This window comes from Cervus elaphus, chromosome 6 (genome assembly GCF_910594005.1).
Source record: "Cervus elaphus chromosome 6, mCerEla1.1, whole genome shotgun sequence".
Lineage (NCBI taxonomy): Eukaryota > Metazoa > Chordata > Mammalia > Artiodactyla > Cervidae > Cervus > Cervus elaphus.
Genome location: NC_057820.1, coordinates 762,534 through 771,558, shown reverse-complemented (window position 1 = coordinate 771,558; position 9,025 = coordinate 762,534). Strand labels below are relative to the sequence as shown.

Genomic DNA, 9,025 nt, shown 5'->3' with positions numbered 1-9,025 from the left:
AAGCCTGGGGGGCCGGCGGCGTTTCCGGACGAGCGGAAGCGAAGCGAACCGCGACAGCCTCTCGCGCACCGCACTTGTCCCCGGGCTGCGCGTCTGTCGGTCGGGCCCGGGGTGCCGTCCGTGTGTCCCGCGAGGGGCCCGCCTCCTCCGCCCGGGACCGTTCGCAGCCAATTAGGCGCGCGCGCTAACGAGGGCGGCGGAGCCCGCGGCCGCCGGCGGGCGCACGTGTGTGCGGCGAGTGGGCGCGTGGGCGCCGCCGGCGGGGCCGCCATAAAGGAGCCGGCCCGGCGCGGCGGGCGCCTGAGGCGGCGGCGGAGGCGGCGGCAGCAGCACCGGCCGAGCGCGGGGCGGCTCGGGGACCGAGCCGGGGCGCGAGCCGAGCCGCGGCCGCCGGCGCAGGACCCAGCGGCGGCGCCCGGGCCGCCGGGGATGGGAGCCCAGTAGCCGGAGGGGCCCGAGCGGCCGACGCGGCGGGAGGCCGGCATGAGCGCGAGCGGCCCGGCAGCTCCCGGGGACGGCCCCGCGCTGCCGCCGCCGCCGCCGCCCGCGCCAGGCCCAGGGCCCGCACCGCCCGCGCCCGCCGCCGCCCGGGACGCCATGGACGGGCGCGCGGAACTGCCTGCCTTCCCGCGAGCCGGAGCCCCGCCGCTAGCCGCCAGCGACACGGTGCCCGCGGCGCCCGAGGGGGCTGGCGCGGCCCGGCCCGGCCCGCCGCCGCGCCCCACCTCCTTCTCGGTGCTGGACATACTGGACCCCAACAAGTTCAACAGCAGAAGACGCCGCTGTGTGCTGCTGGGCCCCGTGGCGCCCGCTGCCTGCGCCCCGTGCGTCCCGGCCCCCGCCGCCCCGGGACGCCCGCCGCGCTCGGAGGAGCTGGAGCGCCGCGCCCTCGTCGCCGCCGGAGCTGGAGCTGGGACCGGAGCTGAGCCGCCGCGTGAGTACGACAGGGCCGGCGCCGGGTCTCCAGGGCAGGGGCACGGGCCGCGGCTACGCGTTCGCGCTCCCGGGACCCCTCGGCGAACCTGGCCGGCCCGGCGCCAGGGCTCTGTGGGAAAGTTCGCAGCGCGCGGGGCCCGCACCAGCCCGCCCGCCGCCTGCGTCCGACCCGGACTCCCGGCCCGCACCGCCCGGTGCTTTCCAGATGGCTCCCCGGGCCGGGCGCAGGGCTGCGGGCCGCGCGGCCGGCGCAGGTTTGGCTACTGCGCGCCCTGGGCATGGCGGGCTCGCACGCCGTGACCTCCCCACTCCCGCCGCAGCCTCGCGAGGCCCCCGCCCTCCATTCATTTTTTTCCTTTTTTTTTTTCTTTCTCTTTCTCTCTCATTTTTTGGGGGGACAAATCAGACTAATTGTGACAAAACGCTGGTTATCTCTGGAAAAACAATTAAATCCCTTCGATTACAGTTAAGGGGAAATGTGCTTAGCGGCGGAAAGCAACCGCTAATGGGGCGGCCCGAGCCGCGGCCCGGTCGATATCCCATTACGGCTGCATGCATATCTCTTTCAAGCACCTTGCAAACTCCCCCCGAACATCTAAATTATAGGGTCAAAATTCGGATAATTACTCGATTAAAACCTATTACACTTATTAGGGGCCGCTATTGATCGAGAATTGCATTCGACCGGCTCCTGATTGCTTTCGGTGCCCCCTCCCCTGGCCCTTCCTCCAGCCAACTTCCCGGGCCCTCTGCCTGGCAGGGAGAGGTGCGCAGGGCGGGCAGGGCTGGGGGGCCTTTCCAGGAGAGGGGTCTCCAGTTTGGGGCACACTCAGAGCTGGACTAACACCCGGGCGAACTGGAGGGGACCCTTCAGGCTTCCCGCCTGGCGAGGTTCTGGGAGTTTCCACACAGAGCCTCCACTCTAATGGGGAACAGTCAGAAGGCCCAGTTTCTCGGGTTCAGGGAGGGAGCGGTCAGGCCCCCTCTTCCTCAGTCCAGCCCTGGACAGAACAGGAGCAAAGTACTCTCGGGCTCATCTTGGCACAGTCTCTGCTTGCAGCGAGGGGTACCTGGGGACCTGGAGGCCCGCCTCCGGGCAGCCTCTGTGGTCACCCTGGAGGAGTCTCCCAGGACTGCATTTGTCCTTTATTCTCCAGTTCTCGGTGCTGTCCTCACGGGGCCTGGTGCCCCACCGCCTGGCACAGTGCTGGGGGCTGTCCTGGCTTCTTCCCTGGTTGTACGACCACCTGTGGAGCCGGGGCTGCATAGAAACTCCCCAACCCCACGCCAGGCCGCCACCAGGTCAGACGCCGTCCTTCAAATTTCTGAGATTCGGATTGCAGCCACCTTGCGGGCCTCTGCCTGGAGGATCCCGGGCTGCTGCTCAGACAGGCCAAGCAGGGACTCCATCCCCGGGATCTCAGCGCTGCCCTGGACCCCCACCACCCAGGCCGGGATTTCCCGGTCAGGCCCAGTCCAGGCCTGCTGGGTCCTCAGCCCAGGGGCCAAGTTCTAGGCCCCAAGGCTCGAGGTAGGGATGGATCCAGGGCAGCGTTTTTGGTCCCCCGAAATCGCCTCAGGCAGCGGGCTCCAACCTCACCCCAGGCCTCTGGTCCGGCCCACTCTTAAATGCTCAGTAATTGGCTGGCCCGGAGCCTTGCGGTAATTGGAGGGTAATATACGCCGAAATAAATTAAATGGCCGTTTAACTAGTTTGTACATTACACAAAATGAGTTTAATTAAGTTTGTATCTGACCCGCGGATCGATGGGATCCTTCCCCCCGCCGTAAACCCGGCGGCCCGGTCCGCCCCGCTCGGGCAAAGGCGCGGACCCGGGAGACTGCGGGAAGAGGAGCCGCGGGAGAGGAGGGGTGCGGGGCGCGCGGGGCGCGGGAGGAGAGAGGGAGCGGGCAGGGAAACGAGAGCGCCCGGGGCCGGGGAGGCGGCAGAGAAGAAATGGAAACGGGCGCGGGACGGCGGGGACGAGCGCGGAAGGGAGCGCGCCGGTCCTAACTGTCTTGTCCTCCCGCCCCGCCCGGCCCTCAGACGCCGGCGACCCCTGCAAGGCGGACGAGGCGGAGGCCAACGGCTACAGCAGTGGTGGCGGCCGCAGCCCGAGCGCGGACAGCGGTGACGAGGCGCCCGACGACGACGACGACGAGGACGAGGCGGCCCGCGGCGCGGAGGCGCGGGGAGGCGGCAGCGGCGGCGGCCTCGGGGCCCGCGGGTCGGGCTGCCAGGGAGAAGCCGAGGCACCCTCAGGCGCCGTCGACGAGGCCGCGGCCCCGGGTCCCCGCGGGACCTCGCCCGGAGCCCCGGGCCCGCAGGGAGCCGCGGCGGCGGCGGCGCCTGGGGGCGCAGGGACGGCCTCGCAGGGTGCGGCGGCGGCGGCCGCGAAGCCCAAGCGGAAGCGCACGGGCTCCGACTCAAAGTCCGGGAAGCCGCGGCGCGCGCGCACCGCCTTCACCTACGAGCAGCTCGTGGCGCTGGAGAACAAGTTCAAGGCGACGCGCTACCTGTCGGTGTGCGAGCGTCTCAACCTGGCGCTGTCGCTGAGCCTCACCGAGACGCAGGTGAAGATCTGGTTCCAGAACCGCCGTACCAAGTGGAAGAAGCAGAACCCGGGCGCCGACACCAGCGCGCCGACCGGCGGCGGCGGGGGCGCGGGCTCGGGCGCGGGGCCAGGCGCAGGGCTGCCCGGCGGCCTCAGCCCGCTCAGCCCGTCGCCGCCCATGGGCGCGCCGCTCGCAATGCACGGCCCGGCGGGGTACCCGGCGCACGGCCCCGGCGGCCTGGTGTGCGCCGCGCAGCTGCCCTTCCTGTCGAGCCCGGCGGTGCTTTCGCCCTTCGTGCTGGGCTCGCAGACCTACGGCGCGCCAGCCTTCTACGCGCCGCACCTCTGAGCGCGGCCGCGGGACCGGCCGGGCGGCCCGAGGACTCGAGGGCGCCCGCGGGCTGGCTCTTTGGCAAGGCCGCGGTCGCTGACTCTGTATATAGCCGGTTGCTACAGAAGAGTTTTAAATTTATAAACGACTGTCCGCGTGCGTTGGGGCCAAGCTCGGTCCGCTCGGAAGCACTTTGCCGAACTCTACCCAATCAATAAACCGAAGGAGGCCCGCGTCCCTCAGGCTCCTCGCTGCCCTTCCGGGGGGACTTCGGCGCGACCCAGGCGCCCCAGGGTGCTGGACCCCGCGCGAGCCGTGGGCCCCCGTTTCCCCGCCGGCCCGGGTTCCCGTGGCCAGGCTGGCACGTCCTGCGCCCCGAGTTCCCCCACGTGCTTGGGCACCTTCGCCGTGGAGCCTCCAGCCCCAGAGAACCGGGTCCCCTGCCTTCCCTACTCCTAAAGTCCCCCAAGCCTCCGGACCTCCTCTTCCCCTCCCCCCGCGGGGGGCGCCCGGGGATGAGGAAAGTCGCGGGGACTTTGCCAGGGCTGGCGGGGCCGCAGCAGGGATTGGGTCTGCCCCTGCCTGGTGCTCCTGTCTCACTGCGCCTCGGCCCCGCCAGTCCTGCGCACCAGCCCTGCCGAGGTGGTTGGGGGCGTCTGCTGCTTCCCGGGGAGGCGCCTGAGCCCAGCCCGCGGGGTCCCTGCAGCGGCGCCTCTCTGCCCGCAGCCCGGCACCGAGCCCCTCCTGCCGGCTTCTGGAGCGCGGGGTCGGGGAGGCAGGTGGCGAGGCTCCGCATGCGGGTGCTACTGCGCAGTGATGGGGTCCACTCCGCGGGCACTCAGGGTGGCCTCCCACGGTCGCTGGACAGTGGGTGGCGGGGCCGTGTGCCTGCCCAGCCCTGCGGCTGCCCCGTGGCCGAGCCCTGTGCCCACGGAGGGACATCCCTCTCCGTGACCAACTCGCGTGTTCTCAGAGGGACTCTTCCCTGTGCTGGTCACTGACTGTGGGGCCAGGGCTGAGGCTGGGGTCGTGGAGCAGGATGACCCTGCGGCCAGTGGGTGACAGCCACCCCCAGCCGGTGGGGGTGGAGGACGGCGCACCGCGTTGCCTCGCTGTCTCTGGTGGGCAGAGGGGGTTGGGTGGGGTGGCTGAACTGCCCTGAACTGCGCTGCAGCCCCCACCCTGGCCTTGGGCCTCCATCCTCACCCGCAGCACCACCCCCCACCCCGGGCGCCCCACCTGCACAGGGCCGGTGCTGCAGAAATTCTGCAGTAACCTTCCGGCTGGCGGTCAGCACCCTTGGGATCCTCTGCCCAACCTGCAGGCAGCCAGGAGGCCCGAATCTCAGGACGGGCGGGTGTGGAGTGAGAGCGCCCCCAGTCTCACCACCGAGGCCTGGCTTCCCGAGGGCGCAGGCAGCGGACATTGGGCCCCCGAAGTCTCCTGGCCTCAAGCTTCCCGGGTTACTGTGCACTTAGCCCAAGCAGGGTCCCGGGGCTGCGGAGCAAGAAGCCGCAGCCTGCACTTCCGCTGGGCACCCCCTCAGGACTGCGGAGGGGCAGGATCCATCATCCCCCCGGGACCCCTTGCCCACCTTCCCCACGCCCACCTTGGGGAACCGAGGGCAGGGAGGAGGAGGGAGTTTCACACACAAGAGGCAGCAGCTCTGGGCTCCCTCTCCCCACCCGACCTCTCACCCACACAAGGTCACCCGGACACATGGCAGCCACACCTCTGGACCCTGCAGTATCACCAGCCCTGGCTCAGGATGGGGGGAGGTTGGAAGCCATGAGGCAGGGAAGTGATCCCGCCCCCCTCCCACACTCCGCTCCTCCTTGGGGCCCCCAGACTTAGCCCCGATCTGGTCCCACGGCACCTGGGCAGACTGCCCCGGCCACTCTGGGCACCTGGGCAGGCCCTGCTGCGGAAGTGGGGGCTCCCCGTCACTCCCCTGGGCCCCTGAGGTCTCCCTTCAGTGCTGAGCCCTTGTGGGGATGGACCCGTGTCAGCCTGTCTGAGCCTCCGGCACCCCGGGGGCAGGCGCGTCACTGGGAAGCACAGGCCTGGCGCGTGTGGGGCTTGCTGAGGGGGCCCTGGCCCAGCCCAGGCACCCTTGCCCGCGTCTGCAGGTGCTCACAGGCCCAGCTCCCTGCCCCCTCCAGCTCTCGCTCCCTCTCCTACAGTCATCAGAATCTGCCACGAACCCAGGGAACTCAGAGGTGCAGACGCCACTTCCCCGGGGACCCTCAAACTGTCCCCACCAGCCTGACCCCCGAGAGGCTTTTCGGGGGCCCCTGCCTGCCCAGTTATGGGGTTCCTGAGCTGGAGGCAGAGGGGCGTGCTGGCCCCCCGGCACCTTATCCCTGTCCCCCTGTGGCCCCACTTTGCTGTGAGTGCCGTGAGGCTCAGCCCAGGATCTGGGTGCACTCTGGGGAGGCCCTCCTCCAGCCCCCAGGACCAGCCCTGGCCCCAGAGAGCACCGGCCCCCAATCCTAGAATGGTGCCCACGCAGTTCATCCTGTGGAGGAACAGGCAAGACACGGCCCCTCCCTGCCCAGACGCGCACAGGCACCCAGAGCCCCCTGGGGCCCCCTCCCTACACTACCCCCATCTCCTATTGCGTGAAAGAGAAAAGCTCAATGGATGGAAACTGAAGGAGACTTTCTTTCTCCTGTGTGAGGGAATGCTAGCCACTGGCGGCCCTGGGCAGCTGTTGACACCTTCCCAGAGTTCTTGGGGGACCAGCTTGGAGAAATTTCCCAGAGTTCTTGGGGGACCAGCTATGACACCTTCCCAGAGTTCTTGGGGCACCAGCTCTGTCCAACTCTCCCATTTCCCCATCCTGGCTGGGCTGGGCCTCATCCTCACAGACACACATGGAGGGTGAGGCTCCAGCCATCACACCCACATTCTAGGCAGCAAACGAGAGAGGGGGAGCAACCGCTTCCTTTAAGGAGCTTTCCAGAAGCCCTTGTAACAGCTGCTCAGATCTCATTGGCCAGAACTTGGTCACTTGATCACTCCTAGCCAAGGGAGTTTGGGAAATGTAGTTTCTTAGCCGCTGAGACCTGCCCCCCACCCCCCCACCCCCGCCGCCACCCGCCCCACGCCATGCGTGGTAAGAAGGGGAGTGGGCATGGGGGCTGCCAGCAGACCCACCCCCCCACAGAGCACCCAGCAGCTTCACCTGTCTCCCTGCCCACCTGCTCCACCTCTGACCAGCGCTGTTCCGTCTGGGTGTGCTGGGGACAGCCCTACCGTCGCAGCCACACACTCGGGGGCACTCGCCCGGCCAGCAGCCTGCCCTGGCCCGCTGTGCCCGCCACCCCACCGCCCTGGCAGGCTCGTGCCCCCTGCCCATCCTGCCGTCGCCTCCCATCCCCCCGCTGTTTGCACCCGGCCTCATGTTGCCTCTGGCTGCCTGCTGTGCGGTCTTCTTTTGGAGCCAAAGCTCCAGGCTGTCCACACGGGCCGCCCTTCCACCGGGGCAGGCGGCCTGTCCCGCTCCTTCCTTCTCGGGGCCCCAGCACCCCCTCTTGTCCTGCTGAGGTGGGGGGGCCCATCTCACTCCCTGCCCAGGACCCCCCAACACCGCTGCCCCAGCCCAGGCGTTCCTGTCCTCGTCCCCACGGGACCCTCTCCTCCGGCAGCGAGGCTCTCCTGGCGCCCAGCCCTGCCCACGCCAGTGGTGCAGCCCGTCGTTCAGTGGCTGGTGCCCCTGCCACCCCACCCCCAGTTCCCCACTTGTGACCATGTGCCCTTGCTCCCGGGCAGCCAGTGTGACTTAGCACCCCTGCCCAGGGTGGCCCCTGGCTCTCCCTCCTGGGCCACTGAAACGTCACCCAGCTCAGAGGGACTGTCCCTGGCCACCTGCGGCTTTCTGGAGGGTGTGCTGTTTCCATGGGGAAGGGCAAGGCTGGACAAAGTGGGCGACCTAGGGGTGGGCAGGAGAGTAACAGGTCATCCTCAGGAACGCAGGGACTGTCACTCGGGGGGCACAGTTTGCACGGGACAACTGCAGGTGCCCTGTCCCGCCCCACGCCAGACAGCGGCGTGGTGGCCCCCTCTGGAGAAGCCCCTGCCGGGCAGTGACCACTCTCTTTTGCCAGGACACAGAGCTGATGGTAGCTGGGTGCTGATCCCTGGGAGAGAGACCACCTCTCCTGCTTTCTGGGCAGCTGGACATTCCCAGGGGATTAGGTTTGGCCAGGTTGACATGAGCAGTGTCTGCTGCTGGAGGCGTTCCCGAGGAGGCTCCTCACAGGACATGGCTGAGGCTGAGGTGCAGCCCTCTCTTCTGCAGACGCAGTGATGGCGAGGGCTCCAGCAGCCACCGTGGGCCCAGAGACAGTCTTGGGGATACAGGCCTTGTGCTCTGATGCTGGGAAGGCATGGAGCCCAGTGGCTCCGCGCAGTTTCCTCGCCAACCTGAGCACCACCTTAGGACGTAAGCATGTTAAACCCTCATGTCACAAGGCTCTGTCACCGGAGTTTTCCATCCTGTGCAGCCAACCTGACCCCCGGCCGCTGTGACGGCCCTGCCACCCCTCTGCTGCCCCCTGGCTGGCCAGTCAGTCTGCACTGGGCAAGGGGGCCGCACCATGCCACCCCACACCCCACAGCAGCCCCATGGCCCCAGGAATATAAAACGAAGAAACCATGAAAGGCTGGTTAAATTCAACTACATTTTAAAAAATCTACATGGCAGAAAACAATGTAAGCAAAATCAGAAGATAAAATTAGGATGTATTTACAACTCATCATGTACAGCTTGTTTTCTCACTGAATAAAGAGTTCCCACAGTTTAATAAGAAACCAATAAACTAACACAAAAATGAGCAAATGGTATGGAATACAATTCCCAGAAAAGGATAAACAAGACTGCTTTAACATATGGAAACTGCTTGCTCTCACTCCTAAGAGAAACATCAACTACAACTATAAGCTACTTTCTCGTGGAGCAAAGATCAAAACATTCATGAAGGGAAAACCAAGTCAGGGTCAGCACCCGGCTAGGAGGACACTGAAGGTATGCCCTACACACCCACACACACCCCCAGTGCACACACTCATGCACACATGCATACTCATACATGCACATGCACAATTACCCCCACATGCACTCACACACACGCACCCCACACATGCACACCCATCCATGCAATGCACCCCACACTCCCATGCACACTCACATGCACTCATG

The 9,025-nt window shown here is 67.2% G+C and overlaps 1 protein-coding gene across 1 annotated transcript; it reads left to right on the top strand.

The window, feature by feature from the left end:
- The first annotated feature begins 483 nt into the window (after positions 1-483).
- On the top strand, positions 484-4,023 carry NKX1-1 (NK1 homeobox 1). Its single transcript, XM_043905826.1, has 2 exons — positions 484-934; positions 2,984-4,023. Exons 1-2 carry the CDS (start codon positions 484-486, stop codon positions 3,838-3,840), a joined length of 1,308 nt encoding a protein of 435 aa, XP_043761761.1. The 3' UTR covers positions 3,841-4,023.
- Positions 4,024-9,025: the final 5,002 nt, after the last annotated feature.